Source organism: Penicillium coprophilum (assembly GCF_028826855.1).
Source record: "Penicillium coprophilum strain IBT 35676 chromosome Unknown utg000002l_segment0_segment1, whole genome shotgun sequence".
NCBI lineage: Eukaryota > Fungi > Ascomycota > Eurotiomycetes > Eurotiales > Aspergillaceae > Penicillium > Penicillium coprophilum.
The window spans coordinates 2,989,404-3,016,331 of record NW_026622722.1 but is presented as its reverse complement, the minus strand read 5'-3'; the positions used below and the strand labels follow the sequence as shown (position 1 = coordinate 3,016,331).

At 49.8% G+C, this 26,928-nt stretch overlaps 12 protein-coding genes across 12 annotated transcripts; 5 read left to right on the top strand and 7 right to left on the bottom strand.

The window, feature by feature from the left end:
• Window positions 1-107: 107 nt before the first annotated feature.
• N7500_003206 (Small GTPase superfamily Rab type) lies at window positions 108-4,156 on the top strand (the record flags this gene model as incomplete). The annotated part of the gene is made up of 9 exons (XM_056674352.1): window positions 108-196; window positions 272-291; window positions 351-377; window positions 458-649; window positions 726-1,055; window positions 2,031-2,174; window positions 2,235-2,343; window positions 2,416-4,040; window positions 4,112-4,156. The coding sequence occupies exons 1-9, from the start codon at window positions 127-129 to the stop codon at window positions 4,154-4,156; spliced, it is 2,562 nt and encodes an 853-aa protein (XP_056534877.1). The 5' UTR covers window positions 108-126.
• A 415-nt stretch (window positions 4,157-4,571) lies between these two features.
• N7500_003205 (uncharacterized protein) lies at window positions 4,572-8,208 on the top strand (the record flags this gene model as incomplete). The annotated part of the gene is given in 2 exon segments (XM_056674351.1): window positions 4,572-5,034; window positions 5,054-8,208. 2 exon segments carry the CDS (start codon window positions 4,572-4,574, stop codon window positions 8,206-8,208), a joined length of 3,618 nt encoding a protein of 1,205 aa, XP_056534876.1.
• Window positions 8,209-8,902: 694 nt separating this feature from the next.
• On the top strand, window positions 8,903-10,134 carry N7500_003204 (uncharacterized protein; the record flags this gene model as incomplete). The annotated part of the gene is made up of 2 exons (XM_056674350.1): window positions 8,903-9,186; window positions 9,330-10,134. The coding sequence occupies 2 exons, from the start codon at window positions 8,903-8,905 to the stop codon at window positions 10,132-10,134; spliced, it is 1,089 nt and encodes a 362-aa protein (XP_056534875.1).
• A 350-nt stretch (window positions 10,135-10,484) lies between these two features.
• Window positions 10,485-13,078, bottom strand: N7500_003203 (elongation factor G; the record flags this gene model as incomplete). Its single annotated transcript, XM_056674349.1, has 4 exons — window positions 10,485-10,539; window positions 10,604-12,633; window positions 12,701-12,812; window positions 12,876-13,078. 4 exons carry the CDS (start codon window positions 13,076-13,078, stop codon window positions 10,485-10,487), a joined length of 2,400 nt encoding a protein of 799 aa, XP_056534874.1.
• Window positions 13,079-13,800: 722 nt separating this feature from the next.
• On the bottom strand, window positions 13,801-14,167 carry N7500_003202 (50S ribosomal protein L36; the record flags this gene model as incomplete). The annotated part of the gene is made up of 2 exons (XM_056674348.1): window positions 13,801-13,839; window positions 13,919-14,167. The coding sequence occupies 2 exons, from the start codon at window positions 14,165-14,167 to the stop codon at window positions 13,801-13,803; spliced, it is 288 nt and encodes a 95-aa protein (XP_056534873.1).
• Window positions 14,168-14,786: 619 nt separating this feature from the next.
• Window positions 14,787-16,605, bottom strand: N7500_003201 (threonine dehydratase, biosynthetic; the record flags this gene model as incomplete). The annotated part of the gene is made up of 3 exons (XM_056674347.1): window positions 14,787-16,090; window positions 16,150-16,366; window positions 16,429-16,605. 3 exons carry the CDS (start codon window positions 16,603-16,605, stop codon window positions 14,787-14,789), a joined length of 1,698 nt encoding a protein of 565 aa, XP_056534872.1.
• A 773-nt stretch (window positions 16,606-17,378) lies between these two features.
• rcf1 (respiratory supercomplex assembly factor RCF1) lies at window positions 17,379-18,110 on the top strand (the record flags this gene model as incomplete). Its single annotated transcript, XM_056674346.1, has 3 exons — window positions 17,379-17,419; window positions 17,521-17,591; window positions 17,677-18,110. 3 exons carry the CDS (start codon window positions 17,379-17,381, stop codon window positions 18,108-18,110), a joined length of 546 nt encoding a protein of 181 aa, XP_056534871.1.
• Window positions 18,111-19,016: 906 nt separating this feature from the next.
• Window positions 19,017-19,649, top strand: N7500_003199 (MARVEL domain-containing protein; the record flags this gene model as incomplete). Its single annotated transcript, XM_056674345.1, has 3 exons — window positions 19,017-19,092; window positions 19,140-19,425; window positions 19,490-19,649. 3 exons carry the CDS (start codon window positions 19,017-19,019, stop codon window positions 19,647-19,649), a joined length of 522 nt encoding a protein of 173 aa, XP_056534870.1.
• Window positions 19,650-20,075: 426 nt separating this feature from the next.
• On the bottom strand, window positions 20,076-21,505 carry N7500_003198 (bZIP transcription factor bZIP-1; the record flags this gene model as incomplete). Its single annotated transcript, XM_056674344.1, has 6 exons — window positions 20,076-20,422; window positions 20,473-20,551; window positions 20,622-20,978; window positions 21,042-21,141; window positions 21,191-21,234; window positions 21,284-21,505. 6 exons carry the CDS (start codon window positions 21,503-21,505, stop codon window positions 20,076-20,078), a joined length of 1,149 nt encoding a protein of 382 aa, XP_056534869.1.
• A 666-nt stretch (window positions 21,506-22,171) lies between these two features.
• N7500_003197 (bZIP transcription factor) lies at window positions 22,172-22,717 on the bottom strand (the record flags this gene model as incomplete). The annotated part of the gene is made up of 1 exon (XM_056674343.1): window positions 22,172-22,717. The coding sequence occupies one exon, from the start codon at window positions 22,715-22,717 to the stop codon at window positions 22,172-22,174; it is 546 nt and encodes a 181-aa protein (XP_056534868.1).
• A 901-nt stretch (window positions 22,718-23,618) lies between these two features.
• On the bottom strand, window positions 23,619-24,165 carry N7500_003196 (LYR motif-containing protein 2; the record flags this gene model as incomplete). The annotated part of the gene is made up of 5 exons (XM_056674342.1): window positions 23,619-23,678; window positions 23,736-23,759; window positions 23,830-23,912; window positions 23,974-24,031; window positions 24,082-24,165. The coding sequence occupies 5 exons, from the start codon at window positions 24,163-24,165 to the stop codon at window positions 23,619-23,621; spliced, it is 309 nt and encodes a 102-aa protein (XP_056534867.1).
• A 382-nt stretch (window positions 24,166-24,547) lies between these two features.
• N7500_003195 (NAD-dependent succinate-semialdehyde dehydrogenase) lies at window positions 24,548-26,308 on the bottom strand (the record flags this gene model as incomplete). The annotated part of the gene is made up of 4 exons (XM_056674341.1): window positions 24,548-24,665; window positions 24,717-25,986; window positions 26,050-26,137; window positions 26,186-26,308. 4 exons carry the CDS (start codon window positions 26,306-26,308, stop codon window positions 24,548-24,550), a joined length of 1,599 nt encoding a protein of 532 aa, XP_056534866.1.
• Between the last annotated feature and the right edge of the window lie 620 nt (window positions 26,309-26,928).

The window sequence follows — 26,928 nt, the reverse complement described above, 5'->3', positions numbered from 1 at the left end:
CCATTTTTCTCTATTCACCGGGTCTTAAGACCTTGAGTCTCATATCATATTTCCTCGACCGTTTCATCTTCCTTCCGCCCACCCTCCTTCAACCCTCCACCGACCCTCCTCCATCCTCTCCTGATCATGGCTTCCAGACAAGCAGCAGGAGCCCGCCCGGGCGCAAGATTTGCTCAGTTCAAACTCGTCCTTCTTGGTATGTTCTGGTGTATATTCTCTTTGTTTTAAGGAAACACACTTTGGAACCATGGCTAACTTACTATACTTATAGGAGAGTCCGCCGTCGGAAAGGTTTGGGATAATACTTGCGATCGTCTTTATCAGCCGCTGACTTGACCGCTATCTTCCAGAGTTCGCTAGTCCTCAGATTTGTTAAAGTGAGTATTTTAACGGCCGCCAGATTACCTCCCGTGGCGAGCCGAACGTACTTGGAGTAACAAAATGCTAATCGGTTCAGGACCAATTCGATGATTATCGCGAGTCGACGATCGGAGCCGCCTTCCTGACACAGACCATCTCCCTCGACGATACCACCACAGTCAAGTTCGAAATCTGGGATACCGCTGGTCAGGAGCGTTACAAGTCGTTGGCTCCGATGTACTATCGGAATGCCAACTGCGCTGTGGTTGTCTATGACATCACTCAAGCTGTATGGTCCAATCCTACATCGTGCTTTTGACTAAATTGCCAGTATAGAAGCTAACATTCATGAACTTCCCATGTAGTCGTCGTTGGACAAAGCCAAGTCATGGGTTAAGGAACTCCAGCGCCAAGCGAATGAGAACATCGTGATCGCTCTGGCAGGCAACAAGCTCGATCTTGTCACAGAGAGCCCTGATAAGCGAGCAATCCAAGAAGCGGACGCCGAGGCCTACGCACGTGAAGCGGGCTTGCTCTTCTTCGAAACTTCCGCCAAGTCCTCGACAAATGTCAAGGAACTATTCACCGCTATCGCTAAGAAACTACCTCTGGATCAGGCAGGCCCTCGGAATATGCGGGCGACCCCCGGCCCGGTGTCGACTTGCGACCAGAGGCTCCTGGAACTCAGGGTGCCGGTGCGTGCAATTGCTAAAGAATTACCCGACCATATTCTCCCTTGGCCAATGCGCCCTTGCCCCACCCACCGTTTGAAAGAAGGCAAAAGCTACATATCCCGGCATCGTTCAACGGTGGTATAACTCTGTGAATTTCTATTATTCGCCAATGTCATTTGATCGGACTCTGGCACATTCACCACCCACTATGGAGCCGAGGGATAGACTCTCGGTTCACGATCAATCTAACTCTCTCGGATTTTTCTTTGCTTCTTCCGTCCTTGCTCAGCCTGCTCAAGTGAGGCCTCTCAAGTTTCCCGTTGGCAAAAGGTTTTAACTTCCATGGAGGCACATGGAATTTGGCTTTAGATATGCTGCAGCTGGATCTGTCAGTACTTTGATGGTGCTGTTCCTTCTGTACTCCTTGTTCCTTCTCACCTGGCGTCTGCATCTGCTCTTCTTTCTTTCGTCCTATGTCTTGGGCTGATTTCCTGCTATTCCCGTTGCCTTTGTCCCTTGCAGACCTCTTAGTATGTTATGCTCAAATAATACATTTTCCTCACCTGTATGTACAATGATGGCCTACAGTATGTTAGTGGTTAAGGCATATTAGATAAACATATACATTCTGTATACTTAGCATCATCTCGAGTAAGCTCAACAAGTATGGATGCTTTCGTTGCTTATAGCGGTCTCCGAATCTGTGTGTGTTGCTTGTGTCGATATATCTATCCCTCAGCCGCCGTTTACAAATGACCCCCGAAGACAATATCCACGAAATATCTCCCCATATTTATACGCCGGCCTCGTTTTTATTTTTGATTGCATCAAATCCCAAGCTATACCTGTACTTATCTGATGTCACAGTAGTATATGGAAGTGGTCACGAAATGGCGCGCGAAGCCACTCTGACCGCCCGCAGGATTATCGGAGCGGATCGCAACTGAGCAACCAAATCCCGTTTTCCTACCCATCCATCTTTCTGATCACCTTTAGCCACTCATTTTGGCGATTGTGCAGCTCGTCATGCTGCGCTCCTCGATTGCTCCGGGTCGGCAATTGCTGTCGAACCCTGTCCGCCAACGGATCCCGTCGCAATGGCTATCCAGAGCCGGTGCAAGCAACCGGCTGGCAGGTCAGGTAAAGACAGCCATATCCACAAGCTTCCTATCTATTCATGCTCACAAGTATCATACGTAGCGATTCTTCGCCGACATTAAGCCCCCTACTACCGGTGGTCCGACACCAGCCTCTCCTTCCTCCGAATCCAGTATCCCTCCGGAGACCATTTTGAAGGCTGCTGAGCACGGTATGACGATCCCCTCCTTCATCAATTACCATTGAGGGCTACCGCTCATGTCCTAATGAAATATTTTCGTAGAATCTAAGCTTCCTCCCTCGCCCCCGACACCTGCTCCTCGCAAATCCGGTCGTTTCCGTCGGTTCTTGATTTATCTGATCCTCACATCCGGCTTTGCCTATGGTGGTAGCATCTTCCTGGCCCTGAAGTCCGACAACTTCCACGATTTCTTTACCGAGTACATTCCCTACGGTGAAGAATGTGTTCTTTACTTTGAGGAGCGCGACTTCTACCGCCGCTTCCCCAATGCCTCGACACAGCAACACCGTCTCCCGGCTGCAACCCGAGAAGATGGGAAGCCCGTCACAATTCCTAGCAAGAGCGGTCTGTCTTGGAAGCTTGCTGAAGAAGATAAGGCCCACGTTGATTCCAAGAAGCCAGCCCACATGAACGCTAGTGCCCAGGAGGGTCAAGCCAAGTCCGCAACCGCCAAGCCCGAGGATCGGAATGCCACAGTCATGAAGGCCAAGGAAGACACGGCCTTGAAGCACAGCTCCAAGACAACGAAGTCGGAGTCTGAGGCGAAGAACGCCGTCTCACTGGATGAGCCCAGGCAACCTGCGGTTTCTGCGAGCACCATTGAATTGCTCCAGTTGCATGATGCTGATGACGCCGTTGTCCAGGATCTGGTCAAGACGTTCAATGACATCGTTACCGTCATTAGCGCCGATGAAAACTCCGGCAAATACTCCGCGCCTGTCGCCAAGGCCAAGGGCGAGCTGGAGAAGATTGCCGAGAAGATCGCTGCCATTCGCGGCGATGCTCGCAACACCGCCCAGGAGGAGCTCAACAAGCTACATGCTACCTTTGACGATTCGGCACGTGAATTGATGCGTCAATTTGAGGAAGTGCGCTCCACTGATCTCGCTTCGTTCCGTGAAGAGTTCGAGGCCGAGCGCGAGAAGCTCGCCTTGGCATACCAGCAAAAGGTCCAGAGTGAGCTTCGCCACGCTCAGGAGCTTGCTGAGCAGCGTCTTCAGAATGAGCTTGTTGAGCAGGCCATCGAGCTGAACCGCAAGTATGTTCACCAGGTTCAGAGCCTGGTCGAACGCGAGCGTGAGGGCCGCCTCAGCAAGTTGACTGAGCTCACAGCCGATATTAACGAGCTTGAGAAGTTGACTGCTGGATGGAGCGACGTTATCGACACTAACCTCAAGACTCAGCAGCTGCAGGTCGCCCTGGACGCCGTCCGCACCGTGGTCGAGCGTGCCGAGACCCCCCGGCCATTTGTTCGTGAGCTTGTGGCTGTGAAAGAGCTTGCTGCTGGTGATGCTGTCGTTGAGGCTGCCATCGCATCTATCAACCCCACCGCTTACCAGCGTGGTATCCCGTCCACGACTCAGATCTTCGAGCGTTTCCGCCGAGTTGCAAGTGAAGTCCGCAAGGCAAGCCTGCTGCCCGAGGATGCCGGTGTGGCCAGTCACGCTGCTAGCCTTGTCCTAAGCAAGGTCATGTTCAAGAAGGATGCTTTGTCCGAGGGTGATGACGTGGAGAGCGTTCTGGTGCGCACTGAGAACTTGTTGCAGCAGGGTGATATTGACGCTGCTGCTCGGGAAATGAACAGTCTCCAGGGCTGGGCTAAGATTCTTAGCAAGGACTGGCTGGGTGATGTTCGCAAGGTTCTTGAAGTCAGACAGGCTCTCGAGGTAAGCTCTTGTTCCACGTTTCGGTTTGGCAGTTTGCAACATATCCACTAACATATCTTTTCTTTTCACAGGTCATTGAGGCTGAGGCCCGCCTCCAATGCCTGCGGGTTGAGTAAGCGCATCCATTTGAGCGAAGCTGAATTCATTTACCCTGTATATTCTCGTCTTTTACAGGAATTGTACCTCTAGTTGTACTTGTGCTTTAGACCCAAATGCTAGAACTTTCCCATGTTTCTTGATTCGTCCAAGCTGTGCAGTGTATAGCCCCTGTACTATAGATCTGATCAAGTTTGATGCTTTAAGGGTTTAGTGCCCAGGCGGGTGCGAATAGAGTGGTTACGTAATATTGGCTGACGCGCATTCTAATATACACTGGGGATGTTACGTCTCGCAGGTCATGCAACATTTTGTTAATCTTGCTGGTATTTGAACCCTTGCCAACTTGGCGGATTGCACATATGCTTGTGTCAGACCGAACTATGTCTGTCTCTTTTTCGAGCCTTCCCATCTAGCATTGTTGCCCTTGCAGCAATGTCGCAACGATCAAACGAGCCCCCTGCACGAGCGTCAATATCTCCAGCGGGTATACGACCACAAGACCGATCCTCAGGAACCCAGTCCCCTTTGCTCCGGTCCGATGGCGGCTCGTTTCGTCAGACCCCGCCCCGAAAGAACGACGGCCGACCGAGTCGGGAGTTGGAAGGTAGTACATTGGGCAGTGGTTCCCGTTATGGGGATCGAAGGACACCGGGTCAGCGGAGGACCCAGAGCTCAGGTGGCTTCCTGCTTGACTCGCTACCTCGCTCGCGAAGCACAAGAGTCAGCCTGAACCGCCCTCGTCCCTCGGAACCTTCCCAAGAGAAGCGCAGCGCTCCCGAACCAGAAATCGTGGTCCCCAAGAAACGCTCGCGATTTCCATGGAGCCGGCATAAACACCATCCATCTGAAGTGAAGTCAAAAATTGCGACTTCAAGCACGATCAATGCTAGGCAAGGTTCCACCTCTCCTGATAGACGGCCCTCCGGAAGCTCTTCGCATCCGGAGGCACAGGAAAAATGATGTGCCACATGCAACTCCTGGACTCGATAGGGACTCGATTCAGATTGTCAACCTAGCCTTAAATCTCAATGAATCCCGGAGGAGGACAGCTTCTGGAATACCCCCGGGTTCCGAGAGCCGAAGACCAATATCTGTCTCTCAACCGGCTGTTCCGTCAGTCGACAGCTATGCATATACTTCACGAGCGAAGAATTTGCAGCGCGATTTGACGTATCGCAATTTTACTCAGCTCTCTGGTAATCGTTTGTCACAGGGGACACTGCCGAGCTTAGAGCAATCATCTGTTGTCAATTTGTTGCCTCCATCCGCGATCGAGGATCAACGGGCATACGAATTCTCCGAAAGTACTTTGGCTCGTGCTGAGAAAGCTCGCAATCATTTTGATCTATTTCATGAATATATGCGGCTACTGCCCTCATTGCCACCTCTTCGAGATGCAGTCAAGGATGACTCTGAGTTTAAAAGCCAGAAATGCAGCCGTTGCTATAACCCGCTTCAAATGATTCGCAACCGAAAGGTCAGGTATCGTGAAAAATGCTCCATCGATGCAGATGCAGAAGGATGGCATGACGTTGAAAGAGTTCACCAATGGATCAATAATGTCGAGAAAAAATATAGCCAAAGAGAACACGGCCAATTAAATTGCTTAAAGCTTCCACCTTTCCAACAGGGTCGTCGCCATATATCCACTGGAGAACACGAAGATATAGATATGCTGCCTACCTCTCCGGGATCAAGCTTGCGGCGAGCCAGCCGAACCAGCAGCACGAAGGCGCGTCGGCCACGTATTGATTGGAAGATCTCACCGGCAGAGCTTCTGGCCGATGCTGCTTGGCTAGAACATGGTACCAACAAGACGAAGGTGGTCGATAAGGATGGCCATAAACTCTACCCTGACCCCAAAGAATTAGTTGTCGTGGACACAAGCGATGACTTCAGAACGCCACATAAGCAGAAGCGCCTTTCGGTCGAAATGGAGGATTCTAGGGAGACACATTTGTCACCGCGCACTTCTTTCTCCAGTTCCCACCCTGCATTGGCACACGAATTCAAGAGTGTGGGCCGTGGGCGGCACAGGCACAGATTTCGAAGTCATTCGCATAGCTTACGCAGCCGCAGTGCTTCCAGCAAACGAAAGCTATCACGATGGGATAATGTCAAAATGCGTTCAGGCAGTGTCTCGAGTTCTTCAAGCTCAGATACTCGTCCTTCCATCGATGAAAACCCTCGCGCGTCTCGTGAGCATTTCCGCGATCATGTCCAAAGAATCGTCGACCATGCACATTCAGGCACTCGGATGACCCGTGCCAAATCTCCGGCTGTTCCTCACGGTGACATTGATAGGGGAAGGGCACCGCAACCGATAGAGCCGTTGTCAGCCGACAGGAAGCAAGCCCGCAAAGACAGAAAAGGCTCTTTCTCATCAGCAGGCAGCCTTGATGACCGGCAGGATCCTCGGATGTCCGTGGATGGCATTGATAGCACTGCGCCTAACTCTCCCGGCCATTTTGGTTACTTCCCAAGCATAGCAGTAAATCTGTCCCCTCCCTCAAGTCGATCTCCCTCGCCCGCAAAGAAGGGTCTCCGTCACAAGATTGTTTCACGGCACGAGCGCAGCAAGAGCAAACAAGCAGATCGAGAGCGAGAGCGGGAAGCTGACTTACCGGAACCCGAGACCTTGCGCCGGCGAAATGTGACGGCGCCTGAGCGGACGGAGGGTGCCTCCAAACTCGAGCCCAGTCCTCTCCCTGATGTTTTGTCGTCATCTCCTCCTGATGATCAAGCCACACTCGAAGGGAATCGAGCAGATGGGCATCGGTCCCGTAAAGGGCCCCATCTTACCGAATCAAAGCTGCGAGGAATATTCAAGGGACCAGGTCGAATAGCAGAGATTGTCGGGAATGAGGTCTCCAAGGTCGGAGATCTCATCCTGAAGAAAGACGCAGGTCCTGAATCTCGAAAATCATCGTCTGCCACCACTTTTACATCAGAGGATAGTGATTCTGATGAAGAATCCAGAGGCGATAGGAAATCTGGCAAAGGTCTTTTACGGCGCCTGCCAACCCTTACAGATGAGCCTGAGCGGTTGACTCGCAGAAATTCCGAGAAGAACTCATCCCGAAGCTTTATTCCCTCTCTGCCAACCTTCACATCCCCCCTACGGCAAGATGAGCGAAGCGAAACAGCAGAAGTGACCGATTTCGGCAGTCCTAGCGAGGGAGTTTCCACTCCACAAAATTATGCTTCCCGTGATTCTCCCAAGAAGTTCACGCTGCCACGCAGCAAAACGCTTGATTTCGGTACTTCTCTACACACGGGACGGACCAAACGCCACGAGATGAAAGACCCTTCCGTTCCTTTCAGCTTAACGCGGCCTCCTGTCACTGGGCTTGCCAATGCTCGAGCATCGCCAGGGCTTTCCCCGGCAGGGAGAAGCACGGGTCTTTCGGATTCTAGTCGTGCCTGGAGTATATCTGGGCGTAGTATTCACACCTTGATTGACACGGGCGTACCTGGGAAACCAGAAGTCGAGCGCACTCGGGCTCTTCTATTGTCATCGGGGATTAAGGCCCGCGAGATCACTCGCCGAGCCCACACTCGCCGCGAGCCAGTTCCTCACTGGCTTCAAAGCTCCATGGGTTCTGGTACATCTGTTCCACAAGTGACGAGGCTCGGCGAATTCGACCTCGCTGCTCAAACCCTCCTCCGTCGTTTCGAGCAGACCCAGCACTCGTTTCAACAATCCATGCATCATTTCTCCACCTCCACCTCGTCACCCCTCCGATCTCAGCTATCGAACCTGGAAAACCTGGTCAACGATTCCTTGGCTCCCCGTGTCCGAACCACGGCTAACGATGCAGAGGACCTGTGTGTTCATCTCAATACCACTAGTACACTCGCTGTTAAGCAGCTGAGTGATGCCCTTGACAGGGGGCTTCGTAAGCGTCGCCGTCGATTGCGGTGGATTCGGCGCACTGGGTTCATGGTCTTGGAATGGGCCCTTGTTGCGATGCTTTGGTGGGTGTGGCTTATTGTCATGGCTTTCAAGCTTGTGCGCGGTGTCTTCCGGGGTGCCTTCACTGGTATCCGATGGGTCTTGTGGCTTTGATCACAGGCGACATTCGGACATTTCTTCATTCTTTTATGTGCCCATCACTTTTGGGGGAACTTTTCTTTTTTTACATTACTGGTTTTAACTACATCGCCCCAATTGGCATGCATATACCCTTCCATTGAGCTTGATTATGCTCACTGTCTTCTTTTCTAATTCATCATACATGATTTAATGGAGTGTTGCATCTGTTACAAATGATTCCCATCATAATTTCTCTCCTCCAACAATCCAGCTGTCCTGTCTCTGTTCCAATATATATGCATTGGAATCATGCTCACAGTGCTAATTCGCGTCTTCTGATGGTGGAACTTGTCCACTGTGTGTCCTTCAGACGATGACAATCACCCGGAAGCAACCGGTACGACAATGAACGAGTCGAAATTTTGGGAACAAAGCTCCTCAGTCTTTGTTTGCTTTCACTCTTGCAGGATATTTTATAACAATATCTTCTTTGATCAAATAATTGAAAGTGTGCAAGTATACCCCTTTGCTTTGTCCTCTTCCTCCTATGTTGAACAATGGGAACTTCCACTATATGAAAAGAACCCAAGAATAAATATCTGAATATTTCCGTTAGATTCAATCGAAAATTCCAAGTACAGCATCTCTTTTCAGCAGAAACAAATCCATCCTCTCTCAGGTATATCCATTTTCACTCACAATATATCGCTCATCTTGTACCCCAAAAATGTCCCCAACAGGTAACAAGCTTATCACTAACCCCTCCAGCCTAGCAAACCTCCATCTAAACCACTGCTACAAGGAAGCTAGCACCAGCCGGTGGCAACTACAAGCCCTCTTCCAGTCATTCTTGGAGGGCAGATCGGCTGATACCTTGCTTGCCGTTCAAGAACGACGACTTCTCATTTCCTGGGACCTTAAGGCTATTCACCACCTGAGGAGATGCTTGAGGGCATGGATTTTAGATCAGGTCCCAGGTGACGCGATCGGTGCATTCCTCGTGACTATCTTGTATGAACAAGACTATCATCTGGATTACCGACTGACCATGATGGTGAGGCAAGGCCAAACCCAGCTGCATATTGCTCGTCGTTTGTTGGCATTTTATCAAATTCGCGATGAAACAGGCGCTCCGATCTGGGATAACGTAGCAGTCTATGCCGAGGACGCTCACCCGAATACACCAGCCCATGGCAAGAGTGTCTCTGGATGCTCCGATACCACGAGAGATTTCCCCCTCACATCCCTACACCGCTGCCAGCTGATGCGAGATGGCCCCTCTTCATGGGTGCCCTCAGTGACCCGGAGCTTGAAGACCTCATGGACAGGCTAGGAGACGGCGATGACCATGCAGGGGGATATTCGCCTCCTCTGTTCACTGGTGTGCGTGAGGAAGATATTCCTATCATCCAGGCGTTCCGGAGATTCAATCTTCACAAGAATGATTTCTCCGAAGACTTTCCTCTGCCCGAGTCTAGGACCGATCGGATTGAACATACATCGCATCAGACTAATAGATTACAGGATAAGCCTCTCCCATCCATTCCCATTTTCACTCCCGTGAGAAAGCCTCTCCGAGCCATACCCATTGACAAGGCTCTTCCCCATAATCCTCTCCTTCCCCTTCCTCCACTTTCACGTCCAGCAAGCCCAAATTTCTCATCTGTGCGTGTGTCGACATTTCCATCAGGAATGAGGCCTAAAGTTCAAGGGGCAGACTGTATACCAAGCGGAAATGCTAACATCGAGCAGAGAAAGGATAAGACTGGGCTGCAATCGTCCGCGACGTCTCGCCTGAAGTCGACACCTTCCGTTAACCTCAACCAACAGGCTCCTCATCCTTCAGACATCACTTATATTCCCTGTTATATACATCATAATGCTTCCCCGGCCCCTCCTAGGCTGAAAAGGAAAGCAGCGCTCGAAGACTTACGCAAGGCTCGAGAGCAAGGTGGTTGAACGGAGATGCTGGATTGAGATACTGGGGTTAGGCTTAGAGTCCTGAATTCATGCTCCACTGGAGTCATTAGCAATCCAAAAAAAAAATATCGTAAAAAAAGAAGAATCTATTTGTTCAGATAGGAGAGTAGAAAGTAGTATCTTAATCTTAAAATACAGGTCCCAGAAAGTCACAACGTGATATAGTGCCATGCGTAAATAGTACAGGGGGATTTTGGGTGGAAGAAGCATCAGTGATTGAAACCAAAATGCCCTGCTTCTTAGTTCCAACAAGAGCCGATACCAGGCACTGCCTGGTTTGGGTTGCCAGAGTAGTCGGAGTTGGTGGGTGTTATTACATATTTTATCGTTTATTTCTTGTGTCTGTCGGCCTGGGCCTTCAGGTACTTGGCAATGAGTTCCTTCCTGTAAGAGAAGACGATTAGTAATGGGCAATGTATGAAGAGGCATAATTCTAGTTAAAACATACTGCATGTGGGGAGGAGCCTTCTCATAGTGGCTGAACTCCATGGTGTATTCACCCTTGCCCTGGGTAGCGGCGCGCAGGTTGCTGCTGAAACCGAACATGCCGTTCAGACTGCAGTCAGCGTAGACAGTGAACTCATCAACACCGGTCTCGGTGTCGTTGATAGTGGCACCGCGCTTGTTCAGTAGGCCAATAACATCACCCTGGAACTCAGTAGGAGCGGTCACGACCGTCTTCATGAGAGGCTCCAGGACAGAGGGTTGACTTTCGGCGAAAGCCTTGCGGAACGCCTGCTGGGTAGCGTTCTTGAAGGACATTTCAGAAGAATCAGTCATGTGAGTGGCACCGTCGTTGATGACCATGCGAGTACCAAGAACTTTGTGGCCGATCAGGGGACCCTTATCGCAAGAGAGGTTGAAGCCCTTTTCGCAAGCATAAAGGAACTTCTCCGAAATGCTGCCTCCAATAACCTGCTGCTCAAACTTGTTCTCCTCGAGAGCGCCAGTAGGCTCCATGTATCCCATAACACGGGCGAATTCACCAGGTCCACCGGACTGCTTCTTGAGCAGGTGGTCGAACTCAACACGGTTGCCAATGGTCTCACGATAGGCAACCTGAGGCTGGCCAGTCTCGCAGTCGACCCGGTACTCACGGCGCATACGCTCCACGTAGATGTCAAGGTGGAGTTCACCCATTCCGGAGATGATGGTCTGGTCACTCTCGCTATCGTAGGACACTCGGAAGGTCGGGTCCTCTCTCTGGAAGCGGGCCATGGCCTTCGAGAAATTGGCACCATCTTTGCTCTGCTTAGGCTTGATAGAGAGCGAGATAACAGGCTCGGGGACGAACATGGATGACATGCTGTAGCCGAGAGTGCCATCCGTGAAGGTGTCACCAGATGCACACTCAATACCGAACACGGCGCAAATCTCACCAGAGCCAATCTCACTGACTTCCTCCATGTCGTTGGAGTGCATGCGAACAATACGAGGAACCTTGACCTTCTTGTTGTTGCGAGCGTTGAAGACGTTGGAGCCCTTGCGAAGAGTTCCCTGGTAGACGCGGATGTAGGTCAATTGACCGAAGTTGCTCTCTTCCAGCTTGAAGGCCAGACCAACAAAGGGAAGAGAGTTATAGGGGACAAGCTTGACGGGAGCTTCTTCACGCTTCTGGTCAAGGGCAAGGTTCTCAACCTCAGAAGGGTTGGGAAGGAAGTCAATAACACCGTCCAGCATGGGCTGAACTGACTTGTTGGCCAGAGCAGATCCCATGAACACAGGGGTGAACTTCAAGCTAATAGTAGCTCGGCGGATGGCGGCTCGGATCTGATCCTCGCTGGGTGTAATCTCTTCCAAGAACAACTCGGCGATCTCATCGTCGACATCGGCAAGAGTCTCAATGAGCATGGTGCGGCGTTCCTCTGCAATGGCTTTGACCTTCTCGGGGATTTCATCCTTCTCCAAAATCTCCTCACCATTCGCACCAACGTTGTACAGGGCCTTCATGCGGATCAAGTCAACAACACCCTCGAACTCGTCCTCGGCACCGATGGGGACCTGAACAGCAGCGGCAGGGATCTTTAGCTTAGTGTTGATCTGGTCAACCGCCTTGAAGGGGTTAGCACCCATTCGGTCCATTTTGTTAACAAACGAGATACGGGGAACGTTGTAGCGGCGCATTTGGCGATCGACGGTAATCGTTTGGGACTGAACACCCGAGACAGCACACAGGATCATGACAGCGCCGTCCAGAACGCGCAGCGCTCTCTCGACCTCGATAGTGAAATCAATGTGGCCGGGGGTATCAATCAAGTTAAGGTGATACTTCTGGTCAACGCCCTCCTTATCCTTCTTGACCCAGTCACAGAAAGTGGCGGCGGACTGGATGGTAATACCCTTCTCACGTTCCAAGTCCATGGAGTCCATCTTGGCACCGACGCTGTCACGCCCGCGGACCTCGTGGATAGCCTTGATACGGCCAGTGTAGAAAAGAACTCGCTCGGTACAGGTGGTTTTACCGCTGTCGATGTGAGCCTGTGTAGGGAGAACTTCATTAGACAAGAACAAGAAGCACATCTGGATCAATTGGGATAGTATATACCGCAATACCGATGTTACGACACTTGTCGAGACGAGCGGCCTCAACCGGATCGAGACTGTCGATAATGGCGGCTTGGGATAGAGAGTCCGGGTTGGCCTTAGCAGCCTCGAGACTAACAACAAGAAATATTAAAAAGAGCGTAAGAAAGAGATTAGAGTTCGACAAGTGTACTTACACCGCAGAGGCAACCTCAGAGGCATTTCGGCGCTGGTCCCATTGTCCCAGCTTCGACTGATAAGCCGGCGCAACAGCGGCAGACCGGAACACGGCCGTGGAAGCGCATCGCTGGCGCAGAAGAGTCTGGGGCTGGAAACGAGCTGATCTGGTCAAACCAGACACCGCGCGGCTTTGTAAACGCAGAAGAGAAGGGGACCGCATGGTGATGATCCAACCACACCAGAATTGATATGATCAGCGCGAATTGAATGTTTAGTTGGCTCCCCGAAAAAAAGTTCGGGGAAGCCAGGAACGCATCACGTGACTATTTACATCGGCCCATCAGAGCCGGGAGATTGCAATTCGGTGAGCGCATAACCGTAAAATCAGATATCAACACTGTGAACGAGAATGGTTCGGTTGTTTGGGGGCTTGGATATGGTGGCAAGCTGTTCGCTGGAGTAGACTGCGCATATATCCATAGATGTTGGCTATCCAAGAAAGACAAGACTGGAGTCATGATGAGTTGAATTGAAACATGAAGACCCAATGAACTTTATTGCAACACTAATATACAGGAAAAAGACACAAGCGCCGTGGTATCCAACCACTGTCTGGTTTTGAAACAAGAATGCAAAGGTATGCTGCCGATCCGAGTTCCGCGACGATAAGTCGTGTATCCGAGGGATTTAAAGACGACCTAATGTTCGATAGCATATTTATATGCTGAAGAAGATTGCCAAGATCTCAGATTTAATCGAGTGAAGGCTGCCGTGGAACGACAAAGCGATAGACGCTACCGGAGAAAATGATGGAAAGCGACGACTCTATTTCCCCTGCCGTTGCTTGTGTTTGGGGTTCTTCGAGCTGAAAGACCAAGGAAACAAAGTATTAGAACCGAGAGACTTCAAGTATAGCTTTAGATAGCACAGGGTAATTATAACTCACCAGATGATGTACACACGACCTTTTCGGTGAACGGGCTGTTCAGCAGTCAGCACCAGCCAAGACACGATCCCCCGATCATTTCAATATGACGATGTCCAATATCTTGGATCATACCTTGCAACCATCACACAGTCTCTTGACAGAAGACCGAGTCTTCATTCCCCGAACCTGCTCCACCTGTCTAGCAGACGCATTCGCTACAGCAATAGCATTGCCGGACTTTGCTTGACCACGGAGCCTCGTCAGGCTGTTGCGAATCATGTGCGAGAAAGGCCGTAATGAGGCGGTCCGGGCGGTCACAGAGGGGAGGAACTGGCGGAGGGCACCGGAGGAGGCGCCGAAGACGGTGCGGAGGGAGAACATGGCGGCGGGTTTAGATTTTGGTCTATCTCCACGAAATGTGATCGATTGGAGGCTACGCCTCGATTATCACCTTATGAAGAACAAAGAGGTATCGGGGTGCGGGTGCGAGGTTGATGCTTGGCTCCAAAGGTTCTTGTGCTGCGATCGCAAATGTTGGCCGGAGCTTCTGTATCGCCGGTCAGCCGGGGTGATCCACCACTGTGATTGGTGGAGTTTGCAACACAACTATAAGGACGGGAGGAAAACAAATAGACAATGCGAAAGGGTGGATTTGTTTGATGACTGTCGAGAAGAGTAAGTTCTTTTTCCTAGCAGCTAGCCGAAATACATGTACTGGGCTGGAGTGAAGTCTTGATTTGCAGGACAGAATTGCGTGCATGAATGCTCAATAGTGAGATATGGATATTCGAGGACCTTTGTACTTCCGCAAATGTGCAGTGAGAAATCCTAAAAGTAAACTATGTGACCTATGATACAGAGGGTCTATCGAAATGAACCAAACGCCAGACAAGAGACAAAACAGGCCGGAACCCTAAACCGCTGAAACCATAACAGGCTATGAACAATGCATCTTCTCGTTACCCACCTTTACTTCTTATGCAATTTTAAGTTGAAACGCTTATTCAGAGCGCAAGAAGGTCTTGTAGGTGGGAGAGTCAGTGTGCTCACTGAATGGATAGCCAAGATCCCGAAGGAAAGCTTCCAGATCCTCCTTCTCGGGCGACGGGCACTGGATTCCAGCCAAAACCTTGCCCACATCACCGCCGTAGTTGCGGTAGTGGAACAAAGAGATATTTTGTTCAGGACGAAGGGTGGTGAGGAATTTGGCAAGAGCACCTGGACGCTCGGGGAACTCGAACATGAAGATGCGCTCATCGGCGACCTCACAGCGGCCGCCGACAAGGAAACGTAGATGACGCTTGGCAAGTTCGTCGTCACTCAAGTCCCGGCAGCTCATGCCGCCCTTCTCCAACTCTCCCATTATCTTGGCCAGGTCTTCGCGGCCAGTAGAGGCGGATAGTGAGATACCCATGAGCACATCGGCCGAGTCTTCACGGGCATAGCGGTAATTGAACGCGGTAACGGCGTGGGGCAGGACAACTTCAACAAGCTTGGCGAAAGCACCGGGCTTTTCGGGGATCTTTACGCTGAGGAGTGCTTCCTTCTTCTCGCCAAGGGCAGCGCGCTCAGCAACAAACCGCAGACGGTCAAAGTCCATATTGGCACCGGAGGTGATGGCAACAAGCTCGCGGTTGGGATCAGGGCTGGGATTCTTGGCAATGTACTTCTTGAGACCGGCAAGAGCGAGAGCGCCGGCAGGCTCGACGATGGACCGGGTATCTTCGAAGGCGTCCTTGATGGCCGCGCAGGTCTCATCGGTGGACACCTGGATGACATCGTCGATGACCTCGCGGCTCAGGCGCCATGTTTCCTCGCCAACAGACTTGACTGCTGCACCGTCCGCAAATAGGCCAACCTCCTTGAGGAAAACTCGGTTACCCGCATCGAGGGACTGAGTCATAGCGTTGGCATCATAAGCCTCGACGCCGATGACCTTCACCTGGGGTGCGATGCGCTTGATGTAAACTCCAATTCCAGCAATCAGACCACCTCCACCGACAGCACAGAAGACTGCCTCAAGCTTTTCCAGGTTTGCCTGGCGCAGGAGCTCCATACCAATGGTACCTTGGCCAGCAATGACATAAGGATCGTCGAACGGCGGGATGTTTGTCAGATCATGCTGCTTCTCCAATCGGTGAGCCTCATCCTTGGCAGCATCAAAGTCCATTCCGTGAAGAACCACACTTCCTCCCAAGCGAGCAACATTCAGGTGTTTGATGGCAGGGGTGCCCGAGGGCATGACGATCGTAGCGGGGATTCTAAGCTTGCGGGCAGAATAGGCCACACCTTGAGCATGGTTTCCTATACAGATTGAGTTAGAAGCAGTTCCAGTTTGTTTAATCTATCAGGTTTATATTCACCAGCAGAGCAGGCAATAACGCCCTTCCAGCGCTGCTCATTGTTCAGATGAGCCATCTTGTTATATGCGCCGCGAAGCTTGAAGCTGAACACCGGCAGCAGATCCTCACGCTTGAGAAGCACCCGGCTTTCCAGCCGGTTACTGAGGTTGACAGCATGGGTCAGAGGGCTTTCGTCAATAACATCGTAAACTCGTGACGTCAAAATCAACCGGAGATACTATAATCGCGGGGCAACGTTAGAACTGGTTGATTGAGTACGAATTGCAAAGGTTGAATTACATCTGGGTATCCGTTAGGAAGTAGGAAAGCTTCAGGGATGCCCCAATTGGGAGGCAATCCGGGGGCCCTGTGCTCGCGCTCAGAGGGCGGCGTCGGAGCGGCGGTATACTCGGTCAATGCAAGCCCGCTCATCTTGGGAGTGACGGGCGTCGCGGCGCCGTGAGTTTCATCAGACATAATGACTTGGAGATGATTTCTTCCAGATAGAGACAATCGATCCCAATTCAGATTAGAAGGAATTCGGAAGCCGACAGATTATAAACTTTCTCTGACTCTTTTTTCTCACGAAGGCGGGACCGGTGATCGGAGGCCCTTATGTCATCAACCCTCAGTGCGAGCCCTAAACAAAGCTTGTTGTCGGTGTGTTGACGGGGAAGTAGATGGGATCACAGTCAATACTCGAGAGATCTCTAGACAAATATGAGATTGTGTATCTTTTAGACAGAATGATTGAATGTCGGAGGGGTAGCCATGAACAAGTCCAGGTGTTGTACAAGTACAGCATATAGAAGCGTAGATAGCGGTCAACAAATGCAGTGCTGTACAACTAATCTTTGTTTTTGTTTTTGATTTCTATATGATAGAGCAGCCACAAGATAAGCATTTCCCCCGATAGAAGCATTTAAACAAAACAAACCGCTCAGTATCTTTATTCGTCCAGAGACACTGATGCTATAGGAGTTCATTGGTCTTCGAGGCTGGGTCCGGATAGTTACATAACCCGATATGTTAGAAAACTTGGCGTCATACCACAGACCCTGCCAGCATCTCGAGTCTATTCCAACCTCGACACTTCTAAATTCTCGCGCCTCTGGATTGGGCTTTTCCTACTCAACCTTCAATTTCTAAGAATACTACAAATATCCCTGACGCGAAAACTCCGCATCCCGTGGACGCAACTGAACTCCGCACGACCATTTTCGAGATACCCGACCTCAATCAACTTCACGATGAACAGGGATCCTGTACCTTCGTCCTTTGAGGATAATCCGTATGTATCACATATTATCCGCGTGGCTCGCAAGCGGCACCCAACCATGCCGGAAAGAAAGCGAAGGGAAGGTTCGTCTGCTAACAGTCAGCATCGGACAGTCAATTTACAGAAGAGACTGGCACTCAAAAATTCACACGACGCCTCAGAGAAGAGCCACTCGTTCCACTTGGTACGAAAACTCCTCTAGCACAAACCCATATCTATTCCCTCCGCATCTCCTTCCCAACATCAAAAACTCATACAAACTACCACAGGATGCGCCGCAACATGTTATGCCCTCTACCGCGCCTACCGGTCGATGAAATCCGGCGACTCGGTTGAAATGAACCGAATGTTCCGAGCGCGTATCTACGCACAAGCCTTCACACTAGTCGCCCTAGTCGCCGGTGGAATGTACTTCAAGACAGAGCGACAGCAGCGCCGAGAATTCGATCAGGCTGTGGAACTTCGGAAGAAGCAAGAAAAGCGCGACGCGTGGTTGCGCGAGCTGGAGATTCGTGATAAGGAGGATCGCGAGTGGAGGGAGCGCCACGCTTCCATTGAGGCTGCGGCTAAGGAGGCCGGGAACAAGCCAGTGCAACCAGCGCCGCGCAAGGAGTCTGAAGAGGCGCGGTCTTCGATTGAGCCCGCCGACGAGAAGTCTATTGGAGTTATGGATGCCGTGAGAGCTCTTCTTTCACGGAACTGAAGGCGTGGGCCCTGTAAGATAGGAGATAACATTTTTTGTTTTTGTAAATATGCATCGAATTTCTACGGTATGGAATCTTCAACTGATGATTTTGCTGGTGTTCTTGAATGCTTAAGCATTATTAACAGAAGTACGATGAGCTCATCCAGTCGTTATGCCTGGGTTGTGCTGTGTACGGTCAGTCCGAGGATCGACGTGCCGAGGTTGAAATGTCCCATTGATCCACGCCAAACAAGCTTGAATATGGCGGCACTAGCACAATAAGGTAAACCACGTTCTTGGCAGCATCCTGGAAACATTTCCGAAAAAGCAGCACGTTGATTTTGGATCAGCATGGCCGAATCTGTTTCCTTGGCCGAGGCTTTCATGTGAGATCGACAAGGCTAGCGCCGTGCGGGCAACCTAACATATGATGCTCTGATTCGGAACGGAGATACCGTCAAATGAGTTGGTTTGAAATGGCATTCTTCACTCCTTGATAATATTGGATGAATGGTGTTTTTCATCTTGAAGATATACAGCATGGTCAGGCACATGGTTAAGGGAGATGATCCCAAGGCGGGGAAGACTACTCGACACCAAACCCTAATTTGGAAAGCCTCAGGGTCTATCAGAGCAATTATGCGTCAAACTTTCCAATCCCTGCTCCGAGACTCCACCTATCCAGTGTAATCCTCGCAATTCTTCCCCAATGCACATTCTTTCCCAATTCACAATGCCATGACGTGGGGAAACATGAGCTAGTCGCCTTGTGGGCCGTCTCTCACGAGAGTATAAAAGCCCATCACATTCCCTTACCACTGTAGATCTTCTCGTTTTGCAGTCCTTTCCTCCACACGCCCACCCAAAAGACCCCATACACCTGTACACGTTATACCCACCAAAAAGAACCATTTCACATCAAAGATGCTTTCCTGGATCTACCCACTGCGAATCGTGCAAGCCATCCTGTCACTAGCCACGATTGGTCTTACTGCATACGGTTCGTTTTACTATGATATGCATCAGAACACTACTGACCCAATCTAGAAATTGCCTCTCTGTACGATGAATGGTCCTACTCAAATGTGGTCTACTACATGCTCTTCAACGGCTGCTGGACAACAGCCATCGCAGTCCCCTACTTGGGCCTCGCACCCGTAGCCTACCCTCGCTTCTCACATGAAGTCGCCATTCCTCTCCTCGAGCTACTCACCGGTGGCCTCTGGCTAAGCGGTTGGATTGCCTTGGCTGCCATGATCCCATCGCCTAGTGCATGCCACTATTCCAGCTGCCATGCCCTCCAAGCTTTGATTGTCGTCGGAGCCATCCAATGGTAAGAAAAAAAACGTCAAAGGATTAATACACATGTCCATGTTCTAACCAATTGTTCTGAACAGGGCTACTTTTGCTGTAACAAACACCTTTGCCATCATGGACGTGAAGAACTCTCGCCGCAACTCAAAGAACCACCGCAATGATGCTGCCCCAGAAATGACTACTTCTGGTGCCAATACCAATGGCAACACCACTGCCGCCACCGTCGATACCGCTGTCTAGGTGGGTGGCTCTTTATCCTAAGGATATGGTGATATACCGAGACTTGCACTGCTTGCAAGCTATGATACGCATGTGGTTTGGTTTCTTAGATGAAAGCGATACCCCACTTGGTTGATTTGATGAACACATGCCCGACCCTGTTTATATGCAAGGATTTCTTGATCATGCCAGAAATGGTCTGGTCATGTATCAAGTTAATGTTAATACGATAATTTCCTTACTCCTTACCTCCCCTCTCCTCTCCATCCCAACGTCCTACTCGTTTTATACTGCCAAAAGCTATTGTGCCAAATTCGAAATTGATCTACTTGATGTGGATACGCTACTATTAAAATGGCATCAGCCGTCTAATTAACAAAAACCTTCGATGAACCTGAAATAACCGAGAGACCCGAACGGTATGTATCGATATATATAGATCTTCGCTTAACCAATGTCCATTCCGTCCACCTGGTGTATTGATTTCATCGGCCCGCTCTGGCCTGTATGGTTCATATCTGAGTGAAATGCCAGCACCTCACCGTACCTAGTAGGACTGGTCAGAAGAAGACTCGGGGATGTGTCAACGCGCATTAAATTTAAGACTTGCATGATGGTTTTCCAAATATCGGCTGGAAGGTTTGCCTCAAGGAAGGCCCAATCGAATGCTTCTGCTGCGACTGGTTCGTCGTTAGGATCGTGATATGGTGCGAGATACGGGGAGGAGAGGGCTTCTGTTGCTGAGATTCGCTTTTGAGGGTCGAATTCAAGCATTTTTTCGATCAATACAGCCGCTGAACAAGTCAATATCCCGATTCTCTCAAAGAAAAGGCTTGAAACGTACCACCTGCGTTGGCTTTAGGGATAAGCTGTGATATTGGTTTGCGTTCTCGCTTAGGAAGTGAATTGATAAAGTTCAATGTCTGTAGAGAAAGGACAAGCAATCAGTGGACCTCATTCTTTTCCAAGATAGTATGGTCTCTGTCTACTCACATTTTCGCTTGTAATATTGTTGATCACTCCCTCGGGGGGATTACCAAGTAGATCTGTGATAACACAAAACTGGTTAATATGATTTGTTCCCGGGAACAAAGGCTCGCCCAGAAGTAATTCCGCGAAGATGCACCCGGCACTCCACATATCGACTTTTTCCGTGTATTTTCGCCATGTCAGCATGATCTCCGGGGCACGGTAGTATCTTGTTGAGACATAGCCAGTCATGTGAGATTCTTGGATGCGGGCCAGGCCAAAGTCACATATTTTCAGATCGCAGTTCTCGTTCACCAAAATGTTGCTTGGTTTTAGATCTCGATGGATGACACCGGCTGAATGTAGATATTTTAAGCCACGCTGGAAGTGTTGGTCAGAGACTTGTGCTTGCTGGGGATCGGGTTAGGTGAGGATGAGACCAACCATTATCTGATACATGAAATATTGGGCGAATTGGTCCTCGACCTTTTTCGCCTTGAGAATTGTATTAAGGTCGGTTGCCATCAGTTCGGTCACAATGTATCTGAGATGATTAGTACTTTCCCCTTGAAAAGAGTGAGGTCTCTTCCTACATGTCTTCAGAAGGAGAAATAAATAGATCGGTCAGGTTGATGATCTGTCTGTCAATTAGAGAGTTGTCGTATCCTAGCTCTCGGGATTCTCACGTTTTCATGTCGCAACTGTCTCAGTAATTTCATCTCTCGGAACATGTGTCTTGCAATAGTCGGAGTCTTGAAAGGTTCCGCGAGTTTCTTTACAGCAACAGTTTGATGAGCAAGCTGATCTCTTGCGGAGCTGGGAAAGTACCCGTTAGTTTCAATAGTGGTCTGCTCCACAGGAAACGATACCAGACAAGCCCGGATACTCCAAGCCCAAGAGGTTTCCATTCTGTATAGCTGGGTAAAATAGTCTTAGCATATAAGATAGGGTATTACTGCTTTCCTTTCATTTTCTAACCGTTCAGTAGTCTCAAATATTGTACCCATTACTGATTTCTGGGTGAAAGTTGCCAGTTGCTCCCCGTAGGGTGGCGTAAATGAGGCCGTGGGCATCATCGGGAGAATGAAGTTAATGGTCTATAGTATTCGATACATCAGAGACTTGTAACAAAATGGACCTATATGGTAAGAAGAAATAATATATAGCTATAGTACACTTCGATGACATCAGAGGCTTCGTGGATCTCCCCACATATTTTCTCAGCACAGACCAGCGTCGACCAGCGTAGACCATCACTCTCGTGAAGACTCTTGCACGTTCCACACATTCCTTTTGCAGATTGTGTGTGCATCTTCCGTGTGACAAAATGGAAATGGTCTATTGGAGGGTTCCAAGTGGTTTCAAGGGGGTTGCCCTACAAATTTGTCAGTGGCATAAGCCTCATCGTCATTGCATCTGGAATGTCCATGGAAAAAGTAAATGTCATAGGTAACTTCGTAATTTCATTGATTCGTATGAGTTTTAGTCCCGAGCTTGCGGGTCTGAGATTAATATACAACTTGAAACGCCCCCTTCGCTAAAAGAACAGCCCAAGGCCAGCTAAGGCCAGGTCCTTAGGCATACACATTGTCCGCCTCGATAAAGTTATCAAACAGCGTATCGATAAAACCATTCGGCTCGTAAGGGGCGAAATCGTTCGCGATCGCAGGCAACACCGTCCAATCGTTGCGCTCGTATGTGTTGGGATTAAATGCGCCCGATCCGGCGGGGTTGGAATCATCCGCGACTGATTCATCGGACCACGTCCCTGAAAAAGGAGATGTGGTTGTGGGTAGGCCAGGCTTGACCTCCATGTTAGGATTACCGTGCAGGACGGTCTCGGTCATTCTGGCCAGCTGGTGGTTGATTTGATGGTCTTGGCACTCGGCGTGTTGGAAGATGAGGTTTTTCAACCCCCAGACTTCTTCTCGTAGACAGTTCAACTGTGCTAGGAGCAAATCTTTCTTTTCCGTTTCATCGCTGAGGCGACGCTCGATTTGCTTGTGTTCTCTCTTTTTTCTTTCGCGGCATTTATTGGCGGCGACGCGGTTGCGTTCGAGGTGCTTGGCCCGCCCGGGGCTGACGGAGGAAGAGGGAGAGGTTGGCGATACGGATTTCATGTTTTGTATTTCTTTTTGGTCACGCTTCCCTGGTGAGGTTATTGGGCGTGTTCGGGGTGAGAAAGAGGTAATAGATCGTAATTTGGAGTATAGAAATTTTTATTTATTTTTTTCAGTCAATGACTAGAAGAATCTCAAGAGTCTGCGAAGGATATGTAGCGATCTGACTTGATAAATGAAACCATCAGCGCGGACTCTATATAAAAGAGTCTGGACCAAAATCAATGACGTACCACTTCAAGGATCCGGACAGGATCTGGACTCAAAAGAAAACCAAGCTTCCAAACAGCTGTAACCTGGCAGCCGTTTCCGGTTTCAACATCTAATCATGCAATGATGCCTCAGGTCCCACCTACAGTGTGTGAGTGATAGACAGAGCGTATGGAGAGGCAAACCTATTCTATAGAAATCTATATCACGAAGATTGAACTGAAATTAAAGATCTCGGGTCTGACATCATATACTCAACTGTCTGGATCATCTAACAATAAGAGGCACAGTGTAACAAAGCACAATGTCTTCGACGGAAACTAGAACTTGATTTGCTTGACCGCGACAGATTCGGAGATATTATACTGTGACATGCCTTGTGGATAATACCCCCCCCAGAAACTTAGCGCTTATCCTGTGAAACAAGCTTGTAAGTCTCCCCAATTCCTCATTGGAAACCAACTTCGAACTGATCTGCAACCCCAGCAAGTTCCATTGCCGTGATAATGGGACTTCTTGACCAATAGAAACCTTGAACGGTACCCTCGTATTACAGTAGTGCATAGGACTATGGAGGTCAACCCCTCCAATGTCAACGGGCTTCTCTTAATTCCACATTAAATGTCGCTTTCCCTGAAACATAGGCTGATTTCAAACCCAGAAAATATATTTACATGCTTATCAACACAGCTCAACCAGCGATCTGTTCATCGATATAGCGTCTCATCGTCTCGAACTCTGACTTGCCGGTCTTGGAATTTGTTAGCAAAAACAGGTTTCTTTATCACATTACACCAAATCTTCATACCGAAAGTAAGTATCTTATGTGTTGCTAGCAAAAACAAGTTAGTCCGCTACTCTGAAATGTCGAACTTTCCCAAGAACCAATCATATCGACTTACCACATCTGATACTTCACGATGGCGCTCAAATTCATCACGTGCATATCTGTGCAGCTCAGTCCGTGTTGGTGAAGGAGGGACTTCTGAAGATATCTTAGTACCTGTCATATATGGCGCGTAAGTTGGGATGCTTGGTAGGTGTACTTATTAATGCTCGTACAATCTCCCGCCATAATGATAGTACTCGCTGTCTTTGAATAAACTGCATTGGTCAATTAGGACATGTACTTTAAACTTGTTTGAAGTACTTACATGGTCTAGACTGATGGAAGGCTTTTTCAGCTTGGAGGGCTGGCTGCGCGAGACCGCGGCAAGGAAACTTGGTGAGGGGCGCATTGAAGCAAATCAAACCACGGCCGTATGTATGAAATAGAGAATTGCACGCGTCATAAAGTTTTCTCTTTCTGATGATAGCGATACCGATTAGTCCGTAGGAGAAGGGATAAGGGCGGTGAAGGAGTGGATATTTCTGCCGCAAGTATTTCTCCAAGGTCAGGTGATCTTCCTATGTGATCCAAGTCCAAGTGAAAAGATGGCGATTTGAATTTTTGTAAAAATTACCACGCTCTTAGGGCTATCCAAGCTGGACTGCAAAGCCCAATTACTATTGTGCGTGGAATGTGGAAGGGGAAAAGCTTCGTATAAATAAGTGATGGGCTTTCATATTAAGGAAGAGATAATATATAGTTTGGAAGTAGATCAATGTTCATTTTTTTGTTTACTCCTGCAGCGGTACACCCATGCCACCGAAAGTAATACTCTTGATAGTCATGAACTCGTCAATACCATACTTGCTGCCCTCACGGCCAAAGCCACTCTGCTTGATACCACCGAATCTATCGAAAGGTTAGCGCTTAGTATATCAATGTAGGGAGATGTAAACTTACGGAGAGGCAACATCACTAATCAACCCAGTGTTGACACCAACCATGCCGACCTCCAGGGCCTCAGCAACGCGGAAGATGCGGCGAACATTGCCACTGAAGAAGTAACCAGCAAGACCAACCTCGGCGCGGTTAGCCAGGTCAACAACCTCCTTCTCGGTCTTGAAGGAGAAGAGACCAGCGACGGGGCCGAAAGTCTCCTCGGAAGCGAGAAGCATATCCTTGCTCATGCCGGTAAGAACAGTAGGGTGGTAGAAGTTAGGTCCGAGCGCGGTAGCCCGCTGTCCACCGATGACAACCTCGGCGCCCTTGGAAGTAGCATCCTGCACATGCTCGTGAGCCTTGTTAGCGGCGCGCTCGTGAATCACAGGTCCGTGAGTAATGCCGTCCTCAAAGCCACCACCGAGCTTGAAGTCCTTGACCTTCTGGACAAAGCGCTTGGCAAACTCCTCATACACGCCCTCTTGAACGTAGATCCGGTTCGCGCACACACATGTCTGACCAGAGCTGCGGAACTTGGAGTTGATGGCACCGGTCACGGCAGCGTCGAGGTCCTCGACATCATCGAACACGATGAATGGCGCATTACCGCCAAGCTCCCAGGAAACCTTCTTGAGGGTTGATGCAGACTGCTTCATAAGGATGCGGCCGACGTTGGTCGAGCCGGTGAATGAGACCTTGCGCACTTCGGGGTGGGTGGTAATGAGCTCGCCCACTGCAGGGGTGTTCTTCGAGGAAGTGACGATATTGACCACGCCCTTGGGGATTCCAGCCCGACGCGCAAGCTCAGCAATCGCGTTCGCTGTAAAGGGTGTCTCCTGTGGAGACTTGGCCACGACTGTGCAGCCCGCCGCCAGGGCAGGGCCGATTTTGCGCGTGATCATCGCCGCCGGGAAGTTCCATGGCGTAATCAGACCGCACACACCCACCGGCTCCTTCAGAGTCATCACCCGGTTTCCGGGCACGGTGGCGGGAATTGTGTCACCGTATGTGCGGGGTGCCTCCTCACTGAACCACTCAAAGAAGCTGGCGGCATAGTTGACCTCACCCTTCGCGTCCGCAAGGGGCTTTCCATTCTCCCATGTGATCAACTTTGCTAAATCATCCGCGTTCTCAATCATTAAATCGTACCACCGACGCAACATGCGTGCGCGCTCACGGCCTAGTGTTGTGCGGAATTTGGGGAATGCTTCGGAGGCGGCGTCAATCGCTTTCTCAACATCGGACGTATCGAGCTCGGGACATGTTCCGATCAATTTGCCAGTAGCCGGGTCTGAACGAGACAAATGATCAGCGACTTCTCCGGACCCCTAGTATTCTTTCATGTAGTATTTACCATGGACTTCGAACGTCTGGCCGGACTTTGCATCGACCCACTCGCCATTGATGTAGGCCTTCTCAATGAACAGCGACTGGTCTTTCAACTGAAATTGGTTAGTGACTCGAGAACCACATTTGACTGGGCAAGTTACCTGCGGCGCGCTGTGTTTCATACTGTATAGTCTCTGTGCGCGAGCTGTCGGGGGAATTGAAAAGGGGTATCTTGGTCGAGGTCTTAATAATTGACGGACGACAGGGCGAATGATGCGGTCCATTGTGAGAAATCAAGGAAATGCTGAAATGCAGACAAAATAGTGCGGGGAGGAGAGCTGCAGACGCCTTTAAAGCAGATTTCAGTAGTGGGGATCTCCCTGGGATCAATGCTGATTTGCTCTTTACGACCGAGAAGCACCGAGTGAGTAATTGGCAATGCTAAGAGATGACAATCTTAGAAGGGAAGCTCCATGGTTAAAGCGGGGATCTGCGGAGTTGATGTCATCCTTCAAGCACTGGATGTTTTGGTTTCTTTCGCTTGGTGTTGACCTATGTGTCTTTACCGATCTTTCATTCCTCAATCATGGAGCAGAAATCATTTCAGATCAAAAATAAACAGAGCGATCTTCTGTAGAGAACGATAGATAATATGCTTCATCTTCATAGATCTGGTAACTTTTGTAATTTCGGAATCCATCTTACAATACCCGGCAGTTTGAGCCAATGGACATCTCGCTACTTTGAGTCTTCGGGCTACCCAACCAATAAACATCAATCTTGAGCCTCCGGCTTTGAGATAGTGTATTTGTAATACTCCGAGATCGCGTATGTTTTCCCTAGTCACCATCGAGGAGAATCTGTTCTTTTACCTTCTTTTACCCAAAAAATAAGAAAGAAAAAA